Source organism: Anolis carolinensis, chromosome 2, assembly GCF_035594765.1.
Source record: "Anolis carolinensis isolate JA03-04 chromosome 2, rAnoCar3.1.pri, whole genome shotgun sequence".
Lineage (NCBI taxonomy): Eukaryota > Metazoa > Chordata > Lepidosauria > Squamata > Dactyloidae > Anolis > Anolis carolinensis.
This window is the reverse complement of record NC_085842.1, coordinates 29,656,543-29,680,124: the sequence shown is the minus strand read 5'-3', so window position 1 is coordinate 29,680,124 and position 23,582 is coordinate 29,656,543. Positions and strand designations below refer to the sequence as shown.

The window sequence follows — 23,582 nt, the reverse complement described above, 5'->3', positions numbered from 1 at the left end:
CTGTCATCTATCTATCGATCTGTCATCTATCTATCTGTCATTTATCTGTCTATCATTTATTTATCTATTATTTATTTAGTTACTTTATTTATACCCCGCTCTTCTCACCCTGAGGAGGACTCAGAGAGGCTTATAAGTAGGCAACCATTTGATCTATCTATCTCTGCCATTTGTCTGTCGATCAATCCATCTATCAATCATCTATCTCTGCCATTTGTCTATCTATCTAATATCTATCTATCATAGGCATGGGCCAACTTGGGCCCTCCAGGTGTTTTGGACTTCAACTCCCACAATTCCTAACAGCCTACCGGCTGTTAGGAATTGTGGGAGTTGAAGTCCAAAACACCTGGAGGGCCCAAGTTGGCCCAGGCCTGATCTATCATCTATCTATCTCTGTCATTTGGCTGTCTGTCTATCTATCAGTCTATCTATCTATCATCTATCGCTGTCATTTGTCTGTCTGTCTGCCTATAATCTATCTATCGCTGTCATTTGTCTATCTATCCATCTGTCTGTCATTTGTCCATCTCTCTCTCTCTCTCCATCCATCCTACATGTTTATACTGAAATACCCAGATCCATTTCCATTGCATCCCCCTCTCCCACAGGTTCCACGTCAAGGCGTTGTCTTTCTCGGCGCGGCTTTGACATCCGCACTGCACACACAGAACCGGTTCCAAAACTAGTTGAGCTGGTCCGGGCTTTATTCCTCCCGAGGAATTCTGGGAACGGTAGTTCCGCGGCGGCCGCCCGCGCGCTGTGCCGAATGGGAGGAGGCCTGTTCGGAGGACTACATCCCCCAGAGGCCCTCGCGGGGGGAGCCCGAGCCCCCCTCCCTCCCCTCCCGCATTGTGTCTGCGAGGAGGCCTTTCTCCCTGGCCGCCTTCTGCGTCTGCGTGGGCCCGTGTGCGCCGTGTGGACGACGGGCTTTGCCTCTCTTCCGAGCCGCTTTCGGCCTCTTCGACTAGGCCGCCGCCATTTCTCCAACTGCAGCCAACGGGCCTTTTCTTCGCTGAGGACCGTTGGAGGAAGACCCGGATCGCGAATCGTCCCCACAAGATTCATCACAAAAGCAGAGAAGACTCTGAGGGAGGAAGATAGTAGATACACCTCTCAGACCTATATATCTATATCTCAGTCCTCAGGAAACGCTGCAGCCCTGAGAGACTTGATTCGAACGTCTGGATGCGCCAACGCGTGTCTTTCTTCTGCTTTTCACGTGTTTACCCAGGTCGGATATCGAAATTATCGACTTTTTATTTTTATTTTTTCTTGGGGTGACTCCAAATTTCACCCCGAAAGGGTTTTTTTCAGTCCACACACACACACATACAAAAAGAGACCCAGAAGCAAGAAAAAGGAACCCAAGGATACAAGGCAGGAGAAGGATCAGCATCTGCTTCCAACCAAAGTAGGAGAGTCAAAAGGTGAGCTGGAAGTTTTGCCTTTTGTTTATTTCAATGGCCAATGTGGATTCTGTTTGGGAAGGAAGAGCTCACAGGAATGTGTATTCGGTTCCTGCATTGTTAGTTGGAGTTTGGTCCAGATACATTTAATGTGGATTTGGTTCCTGCATTATTAGTTGGAGTTTGGTCCAGATACATTTAATGTGGATTCGGTTCCTGCATTATTAGTTTGAGTTTGGTCCAGATACATTTAATGTGGATTCGGTTCCTGCATTATTAGTTTTGAGTTTGGTCCAGATATATTTTGAACCATGGAGAAAGGAGCCTTTGGCCCTTTCCACACAGCTGAATAAAATCCCACATTATCTGCTTTGAACTGGGATAGATGGCAGTGTGGACCCAGATAACTCAGTTCAAAGCAGATATTGTGGATTATTCTGCTTTAATATGCTGGGTTATGTGGCTGTATGGAAGGGCCCTATGTAGTGCAAATATATATTCTCTCTCTCTATTTCTCTCTCATCTTTCCATCTCTGTGTCTCTATCTTTCCATCTCCCCCCCCCCCCTTCTCTCTCTCTTTTCCTGTCTCTCTCTGGGTCCTTCCACACAGCCCTATAGCCCAGAATATCAAAGCAGAAAATCCCACATTATCTGAGGCCCTTTCCACACAGCTGAATAAAATCCCACATTATCTGCTTTGAACTGGAATATGTGGTAGCGTGGACCCAGATAACCCAGTTCAAAGCAGATATTGTGGGATTTTCTGCCTTGATATTTTGGGATACAGTATGGCTGTCTCTCTCTGGGCCCTTCCACACAGCCCTATATCCCAGAATATCAAGGCAGAAAATCCCACAGTATCTGCTTTGAACTGGGGTTTCTGAGTCCACATTCAGATAATGTGGGATTTTCTGCTTTGATATTCTGGGATATAGGGCTGTGTGGAAAGGCCCTAATCTTCCTATCTCCCCCCCCCCCCTCTCTCTCTTCTAATCTCTCTCTCTCTCTCTCTTCCTATCTCCCTATCTACCTACCTACCTATCTTCTAATCTAAGGCCCCATCCACACAGCTGAATAAAATCCCACATTATTTGCTTTGAACTGGGATATATGGCAGTGTGGACTCAGATATTCCAGTTCAGAGCAAATGTTGTGAGTTATTCTGCTTTGATATTCTGGATTATATGGCTGTGTGGAAACCCTTCCCCTCTATTTTCCTATCTTCTCATCTCAATGTCTCTCTCTTCCTATCTATCAATTTTTCTGTTTCTCTCTTTATCTCTATCTTCCTATCTATTATCCCATCTCTTATTCTACCTATCTAGTTATCTATCTAGCTATTTTCCTATCTCAGTGTGTGTCTTCCTATCTATCTGTCTTTCTTTCTTCCCATCTCTCTTTATTTTCCTATCTCTCTTTCTATTTTCCTATCTCTCTCTATCTTCCCATCTCTCTCTTCTTCCTATTTTCCTATCTTCTTATCTCTCTCTCTCTTTGTATCTTCGTATGTATCTTCCCATCTCTCTCTTCCTATTTTCCTTTCTCTCTCTATTTCCCACCTCTCTATCTTCTTATCTGTCCCTCTCTTCCTGTCTTCCTCTCTCTCTATCTTCTTATCTGTCTCGCTTCCTGTCTTCCTATCTTCCCATCTCTCTTTCTTCCTATCTATTTTCCTATCTCTCTCCCTCTCTATCTTCCTATCTTCCCACCTTTCTCTTTCTCTCTCTATTTTCCTATCTCTCTGTCTTTCTCTCCCCCTCTCTCTATTTATCTGTCTATCTATCTAGCCATATAACCCAGAATATCAAGGCAGTATCTGCTTTGAAGTGGAATATCTGAGTCCACACTGCCATATATCCCAGTTCAAAGCAGATAATGTGGAATTTTATTCAGCTGTGTGAAGGGGCCTTATCTTCCTATCTCTCCTTTCCTTTATGTGTTTTAAAATACAGGTTGAGCATCCCTTCTCTGAAATGCTTGGTGCCAGAAGTATTTTGGATTTGTGCCCCCCCCCCCCCCCCTTGAGTTATGGAAGACCAGTATCTCCATATGTATTTTGCAGATGAGACTCAAGCCAAAATATGAAATGTATTTATTTTTCAGATACACTTTATATGCTCATACCCTGAAGGAAACGTTATACAATATTTTAAACAATTCTGTGCATGAAACAAAGTTTGCATATGGCAAACCATCTGAAAACAATGGTACACTTACATACACTAATAGAATTGGCAACGAGCTATGTGGATTCGGCTCCTGAACTGTTAATAAAGGTTGAGTATCTCTTGTCTAAGAGCCCCAGTGGCGAAGTGTGTTAAAGCACTGTGCTGCTGAACTTGCAGACCGAAAGGTCTCAGGTTCAAATCCCGGGAGCGGAGTGAGCGCCTGCTGTTAGTTCCAGCTTCTGCCAACCTAGCAATTCAAAAACTTGCCAATGTGAGTAGATCAATAGGTACCACTCTGGTGGGAAGGTAACGGCGCTCCATGCAGTCATGCCGGCCACATGACCTTGGAGGTGTCTATAGACAACGCTGGCTCTTCGGCTTAGGAATGGAGATGAGCACCAACCCCCAGAGTCAGACATGACTGGACTTAACGTCAGGGGAAACATTTACCTTTACTTATCTCTTGTCTAAAATGCATGAAACCAGAATTTACATATACAGTAGAGTCTCACTTAGCCAGCACCTATTGGGATTCATAGATGCTGGATAAATGTGGTTTCTGGTTGCTTGAGAGTTGCTATCACAAATAGGCCTATACCTGATAATATACCACACCGTAAACTCTGTATTGACTTGATATTAATACTGAAATCCAGGAATTAAAAGCAAATACTATAAAGACAAACTTAATGGAATACTTCTGTGAAAAACTGATTTCATTATAATTTTATTCAAAGTGTTATTTCTTCAGTTTTTTTGCCAGTTTCTTGAGAATACCGGTTGTTTGAGTTTCGGATAACTGAGGCTACTTCTACACTGCCATATAATGCAGTTTCGACTGCATTTTATGGTCAGTGTAGAGTCATGTACTGCAGTTCAATGCAGTTCAAACTGCATTATATGGTGAGTGCAGAACCATATAATGCAGTTCAGTGCAGTTCAAACTGCATTTTATAGCAGTGCAGAACTGACCTGAGAGGCTGTTGTATTTACGCAGTGAGAAATCTTGGAGATGGGGTTCAAGTGTAAACATGACATTAGCTTTATGTTGCAAATACACCTTATATTAATATCTGGAAGGTAGTTTTATACACAAACTTTAAAATAATTTTGTGCATGAAATAAAAGTTTGCATGTGTTAAACCGTCTGACAGCAGTGGTTTCACTGGGTGCATCTGTACCTTAGATTTAATGCTTGGTAATATAGAAGGCTATAGGAAAAGAGAAAGGCCCAGTTCTACATGGATGAACTCAATCAAAGGCTGCATTTATGCTGTAGTTAATGCAGTTTGGCATCGCTTGAGCTGCCACGTCTCAATGCTGAGGAATCATGGGAACTATAGTTTTTCGAGGCCTTTAGCCACCAGTGTCAAAGGGCTCTAGTGTTTTAACAAACTACAACTCCCAGGATTCTATAGCACTGGACCATGGCAATTAAAGCAGAATCTAACTGCATTAATTCTACACCCACTATCTCAGCCACCCAAATGGATGATTTTGGTGTCTTTCGGGTAGTGGGAGTCTGTGTAAGGGGTGCTTAAACCAGACTAGGGTGCATCAGCATCTACAGTGGAGGTTAATGCAATTTGATGCCATTTTATCTGCCGTGGCTTAATGCTGTAGATTCCTGGGAGCTGTGGTTTGTTGATGCACCAGCTCCCTTTGGCAGTGATGGCTAAATACCTTGTAAAGCTATGATTCCCATGATTTCAAAGCATTGTCTCATTGAAGTTACAGTGGTATCAAACTGCATGAATTCTGCAGTGTTGATGCACCCTTAATATACAGTGTCATCCTAGGGGCGTCTCATCAAAAGAAAACAGCATTGAATTCAGTGGGAATTGCTCTCTTGGACAGCCTGCATGGAGTCTGTAGCCAAGCTGCTCCTACTTAATTCCGGATTAAATCTGTCCAGATGGGTTGTCTGAACTCATATGCTCTTTCTTTTGGGAGAAAGGGCAAGCAGAATTTGATTGTTGGTGAGTGGGATTATTGGTGCAATCTGTTTCCCCTTCCTTCATATTCTGTTATGAAAAATGAACGTCTGCACCTCTATTTGTCCGTGACTGAAGGTCTTCTTTTACAGTTCAGTCCCATCTGAGTTTACTCTGAAGCAAGCTTCTCTGAGTTCAGTGGAACTTTTGCCAAGATATGGGAGCAAATGGTTCTGCAAAATTAACACAGATCGAAATCACTTTAAATGCCATGGTTCAATGCTATGGAATAATGGGAATTGTAGTTTACAAAGTCTTTAGCTTTCACTGAGCCATAGTAGTTAAAATGGCACCAATTTTGCATTTAATTCTACACTGTAAATCTCAGTTCCAACCTCCACTCTCTTCTCCATATATTATGTGTTCCTATTTGTGTGTGTTTGGCTAGAGAAAGTCACTTATTCCTTATTTTATTTGCATTTTTCATTATTTTTATTTATTTTATTTTTTCTCGTTTCAAGAGAGTTAAAGGCAGTATGATAGAACCAGCTCCCCCCAAGATGTATAGGTGAACACATTTGTTTGATTTGGTCTACGGTTCAGCCTGATCAAACAGGTTTCCCAGGTTTCCAAAGGAGCAAAATCCTTCAGGCTTGTTTGATCGGAGATTATAACAGAAATGCTGTGCTACCTTCAGATGTTTGGAACAAAACCACCAACCACCACTAAATTCCATTATTATTATTATTATTTGTTATGCCTTCAGCTCTGTTTTTTATTTTACAAAATAAAGGTTAAGGGCTTGGCTGCACCTTCATTTGTGCAACTTGTTTCCAAGAGATACCAAATCTGTTGTCGAAGGCTTTCATGGTCAGAATCACTGGGTTGCTGTGAGTTTTCCGGCCTGTATGGCCATGTTCCAGAAACATTTTCTCCTGACGTTTCACCCACATCTATGGCAGGCATCTCAGAGATTGTGAGGGAGATAATGTTTTACTCTTAGTCAACAATTTGCTGCCACCTAGAACTCATTTCCCCCCAATTTTTGTGGATACCTCACAAACTCTGAGGATACTTGCCATAAATGTGGGCGGAACGTCAAGAGAGAATGCTTCTGGAACATGGCCATACAGCCCAGAAAACTCACAGCAACCTGGCACTAAATCTGATTGAACATTTTTTACAGGAACTGAAAAAAAAACATGTAGAGGATACTCATTTTTCCCTATAAAATGCAATTTCCAATCCTCATATTAAAAGCGATTTGATAAATTTTGATGGTTTTGATCGGTACATAGTGTTTTATTCTTAGTCAACAATCTGCTGCCACCTAGAACTCTTTTTTCCCAATTTTTGTGGATTTGGTACTTTTTGGGAACAAACCTTTTGGGAACACAATTTTAGAAGGGATCAGAAACTGTGTTGTTACAATAGACCCTCATATTTGTGGGACTGGTCTCCACAGATTATTTATTATTTATGTATTTACTACATTTATATCCTGTCTTTCTCAATCCCAAGGGGGACTCAAGGCAGCCTCACAACAGGCAGCAATTTGATGCCATCCACACCAAAAAATAAACAATTACAGTTAAAGCCTATCAATTAAAACATTTCTTTCGACATCCAACAAACTATATCCTCTGTAGGCATTTTTTCAGGTCACATATGGTATTCTAGGGCCAGAAGTTCTTGTGTTTCAGTAGGCTCACTACTATCCATGGTTTTGCAGATCCATGAAGCCCTGTGGCTAGATAGGCTGTGCTGTACTATTACATCTTTATTCTCCAGATGCATCCGGATGTATTTTGTGTTCTGAATCTTTGCTTTCTCAGGACAGTCCTTTTGAGTACCTCTTGTTGATTCTTGAACCTGAGGAATCCAATTGATATGGTGTTGTGATTCAAGCCATCTTTATACTGGAAACAGGAACTAATTATAGACAACGATATTATCAAAAAGCCAGATATGCTATGGTAGAGCCCTCCCTGTCTTTCCTCCAGCTTCATGACAAACCAGCTTTGCAGGTTTTTGTAACACTTAAGAGCAGTACCAGAAAAAGAAAAACACGCTGAAATGCTTGGAGTCTTGACATTAAGCAAGTGCTGTGGTGCTTAAAGAGGTTTAAGGCTTAACCATTTCTCCCTTTGCTCAGCCAGTCTGGATTGTGTTGTGAGCAGCTGGCTAGCTGGCAAGCAGTTTCGTCACCCCGAGTAGGAAATTAGATTGGCGGTTCATTAGAGTTTGTGTGGAAAGGAGATTAAGCCTCCTTCTCTCTAAACCAGGCACACTCCAGATCTGTTGGCTCCTATTGTCCCCAGTGCTTTGGAGGTGACAGGGTTTGTAGTCCAACTGAAAACCTTAGATTGGAGTAACCCGGGTTAGACTATCCCTTTCAGGCTGGAGAGACTCATGTTGGATTTCCATATGGGGTGCATCTACACTATAGATTTAATGCAGTTTGACACCACCGAACTTCCACTGGTCAATGCTATGCAATTGTGGACGTGTGGTAGATTAATGAGGCCCCAGTCCTTTTTGACAGATAGACCTAGTAAAACTACAGCTCTCGTGATTCCATATGATTCAATCATGGCAGTTAAGGTGGTACCAAACTGCATTAATTCTAAAGTATAGATGCACCCTCTGACATGATCCTTTGTAATTTTAGGCTTGTCAGACTGGCAAACTCACATGCCTCATCTTCATAACAGTCAAGTGAGGCAGGTGAGATTGCAGAGTCTGACTAGCCTAAAATTACAAAGTTTAATGTAGCCATGAATGCTGTCTTTGTGGGTTAAAACTATCATTAGTGATATCAATTCTACTTATATTGTGTCATGTTTTCTCCTTTGGAACTCCAAGTGTAGTGAACATCATTCTCAGTAGAACTTGGAAAAAAAAACTTTTGGCCAGATTACAGCTGACTGTAGGATTCTGGAAATTGTCAAAAAAATAGCTTTCCCAATTTCTGATTTCCAAGTACGCAATGATCAGTTTCAGGCAGCTTCAGCAAAATTCCTGTAGGATAGTCCTTGACAAATGACTGTCCTGCTTAAATTCGTCTGGTAGAAGAGAAGCCACTGCCTGCTGGGCACTGGTTCCCCTGTCAAATGGTTGTTATGGTCAGGACGTATCTTCTAAATATTTAACAGATAACTGCTTTCTTTTGCTGTTTCCAACTTTTAGTTATACTCCTTGCCTTTGGGATCTTTCCTCCTGTTTTCCTCTGTGGCAGAGTTGGTGGATAGAAAAGTGGGAGCATTGTTGGACCATGATCTCCTTCATCCCTTACAACTAGGGAAGCTGCCCAAAAATTGATACCACTATTTATTCAAGAAGGTCAGAGTTTCTCCAGCCTTCTCTTCACATTAAAGTTCCCAGTGGTGTCACATTTACACACTGATTATGGGCATCATATCTAATTAGGTTCAATAATGCCACAGTATCATGTGCTCCCCAGTGAATCACTGTTTTCCTTTGTTTCCCCTTCCTTTCATGTGTTACAGTTCTTAGGACAAGGCTGTGGCAGGAAAATCCAAGCCTGCCGTGTTGTTCTGGATGGTGCTGGTTCTTGAGAAGGTAGCGGTGGACTTCACCTGGGAGCCTTTCTGGGCCTGAATCAAAGAAACCTGTGCCAGGGTGTCATCATGCAGAATAATTATTCAGCAGTGGCCTTGCTGGGTAAGAACACTGCTTACCCCTAATAATGTTTTCAGGCCTAGGACAAACCAGTGATGAACCATCTCTTTTTAACAAGCGTGGTCTTGTCTGTCTTTTCTCCACTTCTTCACAGGGTTGGGTGTTGAGGAACCAGAGCTCATCTGCAAAATTGAGCCAGAGGAAGAGCGATGGAACGCAAATGAACAAGCTGCTAAAGAGCGGCAAATCTTACCCGGAAGCAAGTCAGGTAAGGAGACAATTAAACTTCAAAGGAATAGGTGGAGAGGGTTTTAATTATTTTCAATACTGTTAATAGTTCTATTTTAATAGTTTTGCATTTTTAGGTTTTCAATTGTATTGTATTGGTTTTACTGCAAGCCGTTTTGAGTTTATTTTTTAGAGAGAAAAAGCAGGGTATAAATTACAACAACAACAGCAATAATAATAGTAGCAGGTTGTGTTTACTGAGCAGGAAAATACACTCTGTACATGTGTCCAGTAATGAATGAATGCTGAACATTTTGTAGCTAATAATCCAGGATTTGAGATTAGAATTTGGAAAATTAATTTTAGGATGAATAAACATAACATGCTCAAGCCATTGGAAATTCAGGGGTGGTCTCAGAGCACCATTCTGCCACAGTTCAACGACAGGTGATTTCTATTAGGATTTTGTGATAGGGAAAACTCGTAAAAATAGAGCAGAGCATCCAAAATACAATCAGCAGGATACTTATGGTTGAGCATTCAGCTCACAGCAAGCAGAGCTTGAAGTGCCACGTGGCTGTAAAGAATTTAGAGCTTAGGAGGCAAAGTTCCAATCTTTACAATTACAAAAAGTTTATTTACAAAAATAATAACTACATTTCTTAATAGTAAAGAATTGGGTCCTAGTTACTCTAAACTTGATCTCTCTAGGGTTCAAAAGAGAGGGGAAAATCTCCAAGCACACATCTTTCCTGACACACAAGCAGAGAGATATCAATACACACAGCACACACCAAGATGCAAAAGTAGAAGTCAGAAGCAAAGGCTTGCAGTAGAAAAGCTGCCATTCTAATAAGTCAATGCTAAAATATTCTTTTCCTCAGTCTTCTATTTATTTTTTTTTTAAAAAAAAATAACATTCCTCTTCTAGAGTAGCTGGTTTGAAAGGGAAAGATTAGTAGGATTTTAGATAGTGGGAAGAAAGATAATAGCTGACTGTTACACAGAACCATTGACATCTAAGCACAGCCAATGTTTTTGAACACTTGGTTGGAGGTCTTTGATGTTGATCACAGGTATGACTGAACAGCAAGGTTTTCACTAACTGTTGCTGGTGTCTTCCTTGTTGTTCCAAAGGGTGGGTCCTCTGCTGGAAAAAGGCAAGATATACATTGAATGAATGAACAGGGATCAGTATCTGTACATCTCCAGATATTTTTGCTAGGAGATCAGGTTCAAATCCTCACTTGGCTATGGAAACTCATTGGGTGAACTTGGGCGAGTCATATTCTCTCAACCTCAAGGAAAGGCAATGGCAAACGACCTCTGAACATATATTGTTAGGAAACTCCCCAAAACACTGTGATAGAGTTGCCATTAGTCAGAAACAACTTGAAGACAAACAGCAGCAACACATTCTCCTTTTAAATGTATAACACCATGTTTAATACTTGAGTTTGGTTTTGATTTAGTTTTTTATTAGTTGTTCATCAGCAACAGCCTGTGCCTCTTCCATTAGTCTGAAATTAAATGATTTTCTAGATATTTGATCTCGATATCAGTAAAAACAATACATACTAGCCTATCCCCCATGGTATGCCTCCCTTGTACTATTCACACCACACAGCTGCAGCACTTTGATGCCACCTTACCTTCCATGGTGCTATCCTGTGGAATTCTGGCATTTGTAGCTTTATTAGATATTTAAACTTCTCTGCTAGAGATCCTAATTGCTTCACCAAACTATACATTCCAGGGTTCCATAGGACACAACTACGACTGTTAAAATGGGGTCATAATACAGTAGAGTCTCACTTATCCAACATAAACGGGCCGGCAGAATGTTGGATAAGCGAATATGTTGGATAATAAAGAGGGATTAAGGAAAAGCCTATTACACATCAAATTAGATTCTGATTTTACGAATTAAACACCAAAATATCATGCTATACAACAAATTTGACAGAAAAAGTAGTTCAATACACAGTAATGCTATGTAGTAATTACTGTATTTACAAATTTAGCACCAAAATATCACGATGTATTGAAAACATTGACTACAAAAATGTGTTGGATAATCCAGAACGTTGGATAAGTGAGTGTTGGTTAAGTGAGACTCTACTGTACCATAACTGAGGGAGCTTAGTATGTTTAATAACAACAACAACAATAATTGTATTGGGTTTTCCATGCTGTATGTTCCAGAAGCATTCTCTCCTGATGTTTTGCAGGTATCCTCAGAGGTTGTGAGGTATATTAGAAACTAGGCAAGGGAGGTTTTATTTTATTTCTTACCTGCCTCTCCTTGTGGCTCAAGATAAGCTTGGAAAAAAGAAGGCTTAGAGGGGACATGATAGCTATGTTTAAATATCTGAAAGGATGTGACATTGAGGAGTGAGCAAGCTCCTCTTGAGACTAGGACACGGAGCAGTAGATTCAAACTGCAGGAAAATAGATTCCACCTGAACATCAGGAAGAACTTCCTGATTGGTAAGAGCTGTTTGACAGTGCAATATGCTGCCTCAGAGCTTCATGAAGTCTCCTTCTTTGGAAATTTTAAGCATAGGCAGGCTGGCCATCTGTCAGGGGTGATTTCATTGTTTTCCTGCGTTGGCAAGGGTTGGATTGGATGTCCCTTCCAACACCATGATTCTATGACTGTGCAGTGTGAAAGAAGCTATAGACAACTTGCACTTCACAAGAAAAAGCAAGTGTGTTTAAAAGCTTCCGTGTCTGATTACCCAGAGGCAATTATTTTATTAATGATGCGCCTACTGGCAAGATTTCTATCTTCCTTTCTGTTTAAATTGGCTTGCAAACTGGAAAGGTAAGAAAGAAAAACAGCAACTGACAAGCATTTGTTATTGGGCTGCTGTGAGTTTTCTGGGCTGTATGGCCATGTTCCAGAAGCATTCTCTCCTGACGTTTCACTCACATCTATGGCAGGCATCCTCAGAGGTTGTTGAAGTTTGTTGGAGACTAGGCAAGTGAGGTTTATATATCTGTGGAAGGTCCATGGTGGGAGAAAGAACTCTTGTCAACAAAAAGGAGGAAATCATTAAAATGAACAAAATCTGGCTACCAGTATTAAATCATTCTAAAATCAGAACAGTACAACACTCAGAAAACTAGAATTCCAGACAGGAAACAATCAGGTCCAGCTAACACCTCCCAACAAAGGATTCCACAGGCAGGAAGCAGCCAGGCTTTGAAATTACAAGCTTTTTCAATGCTAATCAAGGTGATTAATTTCAACATTCTCACTGGCCTCCAACAGACAAGAGTTCTTTCTTCCACCCTGGACTTTCCACAGATATATAAACCTCACTTGCCTAGTCTCCCAACAGACCTCAACAACCTCTGAGCATGCCTTGTGTGGTATCTTCTGACCCTCACAGAAACCCCCAATATATTGTGAAGATATGAAGCTGCTTTACTTCTAAAGGAGTGTCTCTGTATGGAAAATAAAGCATAAAACCCCTGAAACACCTAGAGCCAGAAACTAAAATGAAATAAAAAGCGCACATCTTGTATTGTGAAATATTTTTTGACTCCAGTGATTTTCAGTGGTCTCCAGATGAAACAATTCTAGTTTCCCCGGCATGAAGGCAGTTAGTGATAACCAAAGGTGTTTCATATATCCATCATCATTTGTTGCAAAATGGCAGGGGCTTTTTTAAACCAATATGTTATAATGGCAGAGACTTATAATTGGTAATAATAGATTTTGGACATTTTAGGGGGCTTTATTGGTTATGGTTTGTGGAGTATGGAGGAAATCAGATGTGCCAATTGGCTGAAATTTGGGGACATGGTTTACAACAGTGTAGACAATTGAATACTTACCGTATAGGTCTAGTTCTGTGTGGAATCTGATTACTCTGGGATGAAAACATCTAATTCTGGGGCATGAGGCTTAAATAATGCTATAATCCTGGATGACAGGCAACTGGAACTGGCTGCTCTGGCTGGGAGGAAAAAGCCAGTCCTACATTGCTCTTGGTTTACTTGGTGGTTGTGTCAAGGTTGATTTCAATATTGTGTACTTTCTGGAAAAGAGATGGTACAGCTTCCCAATACTTTACTGGAAGCCAAATAATTGCTTTGCTGTGGAAACCAGTGAGTGACCCCAAGGTCACACTCTCTTATCCTTACAGAAAGAAACTGAATTAATCTTGTCAAGAAAATCCTATTGATAGTGTTTTCAGAAGTCTGACATTTTAGGAGGGCCAGCATGGCCTAGTTATGCTGTGATAATTTTGAATGTTAGGCTAAGTCATTGCATTGTCAAAGAGTTAAGGTTTTAAAGAAGCTTAAGTCTGATAGATATGTGTCTGGATAAAATAGCCAAAATACCTTGAAGGCACTATATTCCATCTGTTGTTCAAAGCTCAGCAGGGTCAGATCTGGTTACTACTTACCAAGAAGAGCACCAAGAATACAATGATCTGTGAGCTGTATTCAGAGGAAAGCAGTGGCAACCCTTTAAATAAGTCTTGCAGTGAAATTTCTCTTATAACTTACCATAAATCAGGGTCAATTCAAAAGTACATGATAACAATAAGAGAACAGTGAGTTGCTGTGAGTTTTCCAGGCTGTATGGCTATGTTCCAGAAGCATTCTTTCCTGACGTTTCACCTGCATCTATGGCAGGCAGGCATCCTCAGAGGTTGTGGGCTATGTTGGAAACTAGTCAAGTGGGGTTTATATATCTGTGGAAGGTCCAGGGTGGAAGAAATAACTTGTTCTGTTTGCGGCAAGTGTGAATGTTGCAATCAGTCACTTTGATTAGCATTGAGGTGCCTTTAGGCTTCACAATCTGGCTGTTTACTGCCTGGGGGAATCCTTTGTTGGGAGATGTCAGCTGGTCCTGATTCTTTCCTGTCTGGAATTCCCCTTTCTTTTGAGTGTTCTTTATTTACTGTCCTGATTTTAGAGTTTTTTAAATATTGATAATGCTGGTTTCCTCCTCTTTTTTAATACTGGTAGCCAGATTTTGTTCATTTTCATAGTTTCCTCCTTCCTTTCTGTTGAAATTGTCCACATGCTTGTGGATTTCAATGACCTCTCTATGTAGTCTGGCATGGTGGTTGTTAGAGTGGTCCAGCATTTCTGTGTTCTCAAATAATAAGGGGACAGTAAAAGATTTTTAAAGTTCAGGCTAAAAGTCTGCCAGTAAAGTAGGCAACAAAAGATAATGAGGCAATTTGGACAGACAAAACAGTTATAAAAATATAGAGGAGTTGCGATTTGTAGAAATCCAGGCAGAAAGCCAATTCAAGAGTTAATTAACCTCTAATTCTTGGCCCAGTTTAAGTACAGTAACTTGATTGGCTAAGATAAGATAAATAAAAGGTGGCAGGGCTATGAAAACAGAAAGGCCCAAGAGAAAGTTGCCGGTTTGTTATAAAGTCAGCAGCATCCAACCTCTTATCTGCTGCATGATGTGAAAACTAGGAGAAAACACCTGGAGTAATGACTAGTATTTGTTTCTTGATACATTGATTCAATGAAATCCTGACAGATGCTGGAGCATAAACTGAGTTAGAAATGCCCTCTAGAATTCAAATTATAGCTATACAGATTTATATGTAATATGTTGTTTGGGGAACTCTACTAGGTAATAGCTGAATTGAAATAGGAGGAGGTTTGAATTCATTATAAGTATTGCAGTACTTTGAAACATCTATTTGAAACGTGTGTAGACTATTTATATAAGTACCTACCTAAACCTGTTATATTTTTTCAAGGGAAATAAGCATTGCAGTCAGCTCTCCATATTCCTTGGTTAGGGGTACAGGACCCCTGTCAAAGTGAAAAACTGAATAAAACAATTGCTATGTTTTTATTTGAGAGGATATCTTTCTAGGAATTCCTAGGTGTTCAGCATGATTTTATGGTCAACATCCTCTGGAAGCTAGAGGTGTTCTCTCAGGTAAAAAAAAATAACTTGGTCCTCCAGCATGTCTCAGTGGTTAACTTCAGGAGGATGGGGGAAAGGAGAAATAAAGAGAATATTTTAAATCTGTAAATAATCATATCTGGTTGGTGATTATAAATCTGCAAACCTATGCTCCTGCAGGAATTTTCTGGTAGTTAAAGTGCTCTGATGATGAATTCTGGGAAATCTTCCTAGATGCAGATTGAGAGATGGAGGTTTTTAAGCAGAGGCTGCATGGTCAACTATCAGGGGTGCTTTGATTTATTCCTGCATGATGGGGTTGGACTGAATGGCGCTTGTAGTCTCTTCCAACTCTATGATTCTAGGTATGAGACAAAGATTGACCAACCTACTTTAAGATACCAGGGTGGATACCTGTGTCACAGCTTTCAGCTGGCTGCAGGTTCTTAGATCTGCAGTCTAAAAAATAGTCACATTTCCAGGCTATGTCCTATTCTCACTTAGCACTGGTAAGTGGTTATTTTTACAATTGGGCTTTCACTTTTTCTCCTCTCCCCCTCCCCAGCTGCAGCCACTGAAACTCCAGAGGCCACCATAGCCCCCTACCGACAGTACCGGGGCACCACATGGACCTATCCCGAGGTCATTGATCTCCTGGTCATCTGGCGGGAGCGGGAGATCCAGCAGGAGCTCCTGAGGAGCCACCGAAACCTCGAAACCTTTCAGGCCGTTGCCACCAAGATGGCTAAGAAAGGCCACAAGCGCTCAGCGCTGGAGTGTCGGTCGAAAATCAAAACGTTAAGGCGAGACTATCGGATAGCGAAGGCCAACAACTCTCCAGGGAAGGGGCACCTGGCATGGCTTTTCTACGATCGGCTCGACCACTTGCTGGAAAATGACACTGACATCTCGCCTCCGGAGAAACTGGCCGGCTTAAGTCAGCACCGGGCGTCTATGGCAGACTCCACGTCTCAGTGTTCCACAGAGGAAGAAGTAGTGGCCGTGGGAGAGGGGACTAAGAAAGGCAGTCCAGGCGACCAGGAGGTGGTGGTCCTGGGGATGGACTCGCCAGGCGAGACCTCTGGTATGGGAGATGGGTATCCTGTGCGGTGTATCAAGGAAGAAGCCCCTGATGAAATGCCAGTCACACTGCCCATGGGTGAGCGGTATATTTTAATGCTCCATGGAGCTGTTATTGTGTGCCTTCATGTCATTTCCAACGTATGGCAACTCTATCACAGGGTTTTCCTGCCAAGATTGGTTCAGTGTATGCATCCCCACTATATAGTCATAGTATTTTGACCCTGTTTTAATTGCCATAGCTTCAGACTATGGAATCCTGAGATTTGTAGTTTGCAGAAGTACTGAGAATAATTCTCTCCTGGAGAGCTTCTGTACAGTAGTTCAGGAAGTGGAGTAGAGCTCCGTAACTGAATTCTACATATCTTGTCAAACTACAAATCTCAGGATTCTGTAGCATGGACAATTAAAGTGGTTTCAATTATGTCTGGCCTTTTTTGTATTAATCTCTTGGCTTCTCTACAAAGTACCATATTTACTGGAGTCTGATGCTCACCCTTTTTTAGCTAAATTACATTGCCAAAATTGAAGTAAGCATTTGATTTGAGGGCACGTTAGATTCCCACACATAAACCCACCTGCATGAAAAGGCCTGGAGGGAATGGCTTCATTCATCCTACCTTCCTAACGTGTTATGCTTGTGCAGCTGGGTGCATTGTGTTTGAGAGCGAATCAATTTTTTGCAATGTGTACCTTCAGAATTGAGGTGCTCATTATATTTGAATTGAAGTGCACATTATATTTGAGGAAATACAGTACGTTCTGTCTCTCATGTCAGGAGGAGTGACTGAGGGAGCAAAACTTGAAAATGTTACATTTTGGATTGCAGTTCTGAGAATTCCCCCAGCCAGCATGGCAATCAACAACTCGGTGGGAGTTGTAGTCCAAAAAAATAAATTTACCAGTCTCAGCCTATATGGTATAGTGATTTAAGCAGTGTTTCTTAACCAGGGTTCCCCTGAACTCTAGGATTCTGTGAAAGGAATGTCTTTTCCTGCAGTTGGAATCTGTTGTTCTATGCCCTAGTCTCTAGAGTAAAACAAACTTGCCCCCTCCTCAATGTGACATCTTTTCAAATACTTAAACATTACTATCTTGTTGCGTCTCAACTGTCTCTTCTCCAAGCTAAACACACACAGCACTCTAAACCGTTCCTCATAGGACTTGGTTTCTATGTTGGCACAGATTAGCAGTGGTGGTCCTCCACAGTTTTAAGTCAGGAGTTTTTCCTTTTCCCACCTGGAGATGCCAGGTGGTAGGGCTAGTATTATTATTGCATGGATATAAGGTGTTCCTTTGCTTAACAGCAAAAGTTATATTTTTTGACATACAGAATGTTTAAAAAATATGAACCTGATTTGAAATTGCTATGTCTCTACAATCATGAACTGCCCGTGAATGAAACTTTTTCAAAGGATTACTTCTAGATGCCCTCTCTCCCAATGCACAAACAGCTCCTAGGCTCAATAATTTGCAAGATGGCATTTTGTGTGTGGTCGTCACAAAAAAAGGTATTTTGTGTGTGGTTGCCTTGTGCTCTTCTTCCCCTTACATAAACAGCCTGTTTCCTCAAATTGTTGGCACTTATGACGAATGCTCTTTGGCATTGGTGGATCAATGCTAAAATGCCGTTGAAACACATGCTGCACTGCAATTACAGATTCAGTTTTGTTAAACTGCAGAACACAAAATGTCTGATGTTGTGGGGTCTCCATCTTGCAAATGACTCAGGCCAGAGGCTGCTTATGCCCTGGGGGAAGCATCTACCAATAATCCTTTGAAACCCTTTCAAGTGGTAAGAATTTCATTCCTGGGTGGTTCATGGTTACAGAGAGAAAGTTATTTCAAATGTGGCACATGTTTTTGAAACATCCAGTACTATGGGAACCTGGAGAATTTAGTGTGATGCAGAGGTTGAAGTGTTGGATTTGTATTAGATGACCTTGATTTTAATTGCCATTCTTCAACAAAGCGACCCATGTTACTCTGGGTAAGTCTCAGGAATCTTGTAAAAACAATTCATCTTTTTAGCCCAGAGTCTGCTCCCTCCATCTCATAGATTAGAATAGTCCTGGGCTCAAATACACACATAGCCATGGGGCTCACGGGGGATGGCTCACTCCCTCCTGAGCTTAACCTCCTTTACAAGGGTTGTTGTAGATTAACAGGTCCAAAAACTGTTTGCCACAGATTGGAAAAAATACTAGTGTAATAAACATATGGGTTGCTATGAGTTTTTCGGGCTGTGTAGTCATGTTCCAGACGCATGCTCTCCTGACGTTTAACCCACATCTATAGTAGTCATCGTCAGAGATTGTGAGGTATATTAAAACTAGGTCAGTGAGTTTTATATATCTGTGGAAGGTTCAGGGTAGGAGAAAGAACTCTTATCTGTTGGAGGCAAGTGTGAATGTTGCAATTAATCACCTTGATTAGCATTGGAAAGCCTTGCAGTTTCAAAGCCTGGCTGCTTCCTGCCTGTGGAATCCTTTGTTGGGAGGTGTTAGCGGGCCCTGATTGTTTCAAAACTGGAATTCCCCTATTTTCAGAGTGTTCTTCTTTATTTACTGTCCCGATTTTAGAGTTTTAACATGAATCGAGGAACATGAAAGGTACTGCAGACTCACTCAACTAGAGAATTCAGCCATAGCAGAGAACTTGATGAACCAACCTGGACACAGAATATTATTTGAGAACACAGAAATGCTGGACCACTCTAACAACCACCATGTCAGGCTACACAGAGAAGCCATTGAAATCCACAAGCATTTGGACAATTTCAACAGAAAGGAGAAAACCATGAAAAGGAACAAAATCTGGCTACCATCATTTAAAAACTCTAAAATCAGGACAGTAAATAAAGAACAATACTCTGAAAACAGGGGAATTTCAGATAGGAAACAGTCAGGGTCAGCTAACAACTCCCAACAAAGGATTCCCACAGGCAGAAATCAGCCAGGCTTTGAAGCTGCAGGGCTTTTCAGTGCTAATCAAGGTAACTAATTGCAACATTCACATTTGCCTCAGGCAGACAAGAGTTTTTTCTCCCACCCTGGACTTTCCATAGAAACCTCACTGACCTAGTTTCCAATATACCTCACAATATCTGAGGATGCCTGACATAGATGTGGGCAAAACGTCAGGAGAGATTGCCTCTGGAGCATGGCCATACAGTCTGGAAAACTCACAGCAACCCAGTGATTTTGGCCATGAAAGCCTTTGACAAACGTTGACATATGGCTCTCCTTTTGGCTCCTTGGGTATTTTTTGCAATTTTATTATTTCATAAGTATATTTTTTGTAAACCTCAACAGTGATAAGGAACTTTGGGAGTAGCAGAGACATTTATATTGCAAAACGCTTTTAATTTTGGAATACCTGACAATATCTAGTCTAAACGGGAGGGTAACATGTTTCATATACACTTTATGCACAAAGCCTGAAGGTAATTTTATACAATATTTTATGCAATTTTTTAATGTGCACATGACAGTTTGTGTACACTGAACTGCTGGAAAGCAAAGGTGTAACTATCTCAGCCAGTCATGTGGACGATTTTGGGTTTTTGACTATTTGATTTCTGTATAAGGGATGCTCAACTTGTAGCTGATGACAGCTGGAAGGCCAAAGACTTTCCAGCGATGAAAAGCATTGGACTACCATCTGATAAACTACATACACTACTATCCTCAGTCATTGGGCCTGGAAATGGGGATTATTGCCCAGCAACATCTGGAGAGCCATAGATTCTCCACCCTAATACAAGCGAGTAAGATAGGGTGTGTATCCCAGGACGGGCAAACTGGATCCAGTTTTTGGCCTCTGTCACTTCTTCATTACACAAGGACTGCATTCATTTGTCTGGAATTGCAATATTGGAGATATTTTTCACTCAATTTCATTCTTATTCTGCCTATGTGCCTATTGGCCCCATTATCATACTTCATTCCATGTTCATTCGTCGGATTACTTGTATCTAATTTAGCGCAGTTGCTCTCAACCTTTGGTTCTTCAGAAGTTTTAGACTACATCTCCCAAAAGTCCCAGCCAATATGATCAATATTCAGGACTTCTGAACTCTAAAGCAGAATCCCTGCTTTAGAGTTTTGTTTCCTGCTTTGAATAAATACCAAATGCCTTCCCAGTATTAAAGAATTTGTGTCTTTTCCCCCCTCAAATGACAGAAGTCCACAGCCCGATTCTCCTACTGCCTTCTGTTCCCTGTGATAAACCAAGCAGCTCTGCCTCAACACCAGGTAAGAACACATCACCTTTACATTTGGAGTAATTGCAGTTGTGCATTCAAGTAAATTGTATTTCTGTGGTGCTTGAGTTGATAGCCTGCAGGCATTCCTTTACTGTAGGTCTGACATTCAGCCAAGCATTAGATTTAGTCCCTAAATTTTGCTTATAAAATATCTATGCTTTATTTATTCCCCTCCCGCACCTAGCACAAGACCTAACTCAGCCTACAGCAGGAAATGGAATAGAATACAGCTGAAAATCAATTAGTGACATTGCTGAAGAACAATAGCACAAATAAGTTTTCATATTCTAACCAAGAACTAAATGAAAAGAGTTCAAAGTAATTTAAAAACGCAACATTGGAAGATGGGGAAGAGAATACAACACATTCTGCTCCAAAGACTTGTCTGAATTAAAAGGTCTTTGCGTTTGAGCCAAAAGAGATTTGATTGGGAGGTGTGCTAGCCTCAAATGGAAGGGAGTTCTGTTGCCTGGGAGCAGCCGCTGAAGAGAACCTTTCTTGTGTGTCCTCACGTAACATGTTTGTAAGTGTGATGGGACTGAGAGAAGGTCTTTCCTGAAATGTCTCTGAACTCAGGCAGGCTCATATGGGAAGATAACAATTTACCACAATTCAAGAAGGATATTGACAAGCTGGAACATGTGCAAAGGAGGGTGACCAAAATGAACATAGGACCTATGCGGAGCGGCTTAGGGGCTGAGTACATTCATTTTGGAGAAGAGAAGGCGAAGAGACGGCATGATAACCATATTTAAATATTTGAAAGGATGTCACATTGAGGAGGGGGGTCAGCTACTCCAAAGGCTAGGACAGGAGCAATTGATTCAAAACTGAAGAAAAGATATTCCATTTAAACATTTCTGGTGGTGAGGGCTGTTTGTCCTTCCTTAAAGTATGATGGAGTGTCCTTTTTGGAGGTTTTTAAACAGGCTTGATTGCTATCTGTCAGGAGTGCTTAGATTGGTTGTTCCTGCTTTGTAGTCTTATCTAAGTCTATGATTGGTATACTGGCTAACCCACTTGTATTTTATGGCTGCTACGTTACATCTTAAATGAACACTGGTGTTAGCCATTTTAAAGCCATTTTAATGTAATTGTATCTTAATTACTTTTAGGGTATATGTTGTAATGTTTTACTCATGTTTTAGTTGACTATGTTTTATTGGATTGTTTTGGATTATTTTCATCTCAGTGCTTATTTTTTTGTTGTAAGTTTACTGTTGTTACTGTGCATTAACTTGTATTATGGAGCCCCTGGTGGCACAATGGGTTAAACCCTTGTGCTGGCAGGACTGATAACCAACAGGTCAGCGGTTCGAGGATGAGCTCCCTCTGTTAGCTCTAGCTCCCCATGTAGGGACACGAGAGAAACCTCCCACAAGGATGGTAAAACATCAAAATATCTGGGCGTCCCCTGGGCAATGTCCTTGCAGACGGCCCATTCTCTCACACCAGAAGCGACGTGCAATTTCCCAAGTTGCTCCTGACACAATAAAACATTTAAAATCTTGTATTATTTTGATGTGTTTATATTCATTTGAGGCACTGAATGTCTGCCTTTTTGTTTTGGATCTGTAAACCGCCCTGAGTCCCTCTGGGGAGAGAGGGTGGTCTAGAAATAAAGTAGTAGTAGTAGTAGTAGTAGTAGTTGTTATTATTATTCTGAAATGGTTTGCTTGGCTCCCTCTGCTTTCCCTTCTCTCTCTCCCCCTTCCCCCTTCCATACTTTATATACTGGTGGTCGCATAAACATTTCTGGGTTAAAAAGGGGTTTCGAGTTGAAAAAGCTTAATGAGATCTGGGCTAGAGGGTTCTAGGAGTTGTAGTTCCAAAATGTGACTTTTTCTGAGCTCTTGAGTTTGTAATTTGATTCTTAAAATGAAATAAGTTAGGACACCTATTTTTTCTTTTCTGTTGTAAGTGCAACTTGAGGATTTATATGTGTGCAAAGCTGGAAAAAACTTTTTGAACTGCAGTTCTCAGACTCCTTCAGTCAGTGGCTACTCTTCTGAACATGCAAATTCCAGCTTGGATGGGGGTTTGGCTAGATGGCCTATGGTAGGCCTCTTCAATTTGCAGCCCTCCAAGTGTTTGGGCCTCCAACTCTCAGAAGCCCTATCCAGCTTGTTCAAGGGTCAGGAATTCTGGGAGCTGAAATCCAAAACACTTCAAGGGCCATAGGGTGAAGAGGCCTGGCTTGTGGGATTCTCTCTAACTCTACTGCCTATTATTCTATGATGGTGGTAGCCTAAGTCTTGTTTTTGGTCTTGCTTTTTTCCTCAGATGGGGCTGTATCTCCCTCCCCTAGCCCCATACCTGCCCCTGCAAGGTCTTTTGCCGCTGAGCGCCTGGACAACATCCGGAAGCGGAAGAGGAGAAACAGGCAAGACATGGCCCTGGAGATTACTCAGGCGGCTGATAGGCGGGTCGAAATGGCCACTGACCGGATCCTGACAGCTCTCGGAGAATATGCCAAGGCGGATCTGGAGGACCGCGAGCGGGATCGCATGGACACAGAACAGATCATTGCACTCATGAACCGCCAGACAGAACTCCTGGAGTCACTGGTACGAAAGCAGACTGAGGCCCGGATCCCACGCCTCGCGCAGCCGAACCATCCGGCAGAACCTTCGACCCTGCGCTTGGGCATCGCCAGGCGGCATGCAGCCAAGGCCAAGCTCAGCCGATGACTCCGGAGTTGTCGGCCCAGCTTTAAGACAACAGGCTTTCCCGTGACTTGGTAGCATGCAGGACTTGGGGGAGGGTACCTTTGTAAGAGGGTTGTGGCTTTATCTTTCAGGGATTTTTTGTTCCCACCCCTTTTTACAGTGAATTGATTTATTTGCCAATTGTATAAAAAGAACAAAAAAATTAAATAGGAACACAACGTGCTTTTTAAAAACATGATGGTTACGTTTTATTTATGTTCCACCTTTCATCTACATGGATCC

General features: G+C 41.5%; 1 protein-coding gene across 2 annotated transcripts; it reads left to right on the top strand.

The window, feature by feature from the left end:
- The first annotated feature begins 794 nt into the window (after positions 1-794).
- On the top strand, positions 795-23,535 carry LOC103278030 (uncharacterized). Of its 2 annotated transcripts, XM_008105628.3 has the most exons (6): positions 803-1,430; positions 9,022-9,196; positions 9,309-9,422; positions 15,850-16,443; positions 20,549-20,620; positions 22,915-23,535. In XM_008105628.3, the coding sequence occupies exons 2-6, from the start codon at positions 9,163-9,165 to the stop codon at positions 23,319-23,321; spliced, it is 1,221 nt and encodes a 406-aa protein (XP_008103835.1). In that variant the 5' UTR covers positions 803-1,430; positions 9,022-9,162; the 3' UTR covers positions 23,322-23,535. The 2 variants fall into 2 exon arrangements, with proteins under 2 accessions (XP_062825619.1, XP_008103835.1); XM_062969549.1 differs by lacking the exon at positions 20,549-20,620 and having other exon boundaries at positions 795-1,430.
- The last annotated feature ends 47 nt before the right edge of the window (positions 23,536-23,582 follow it).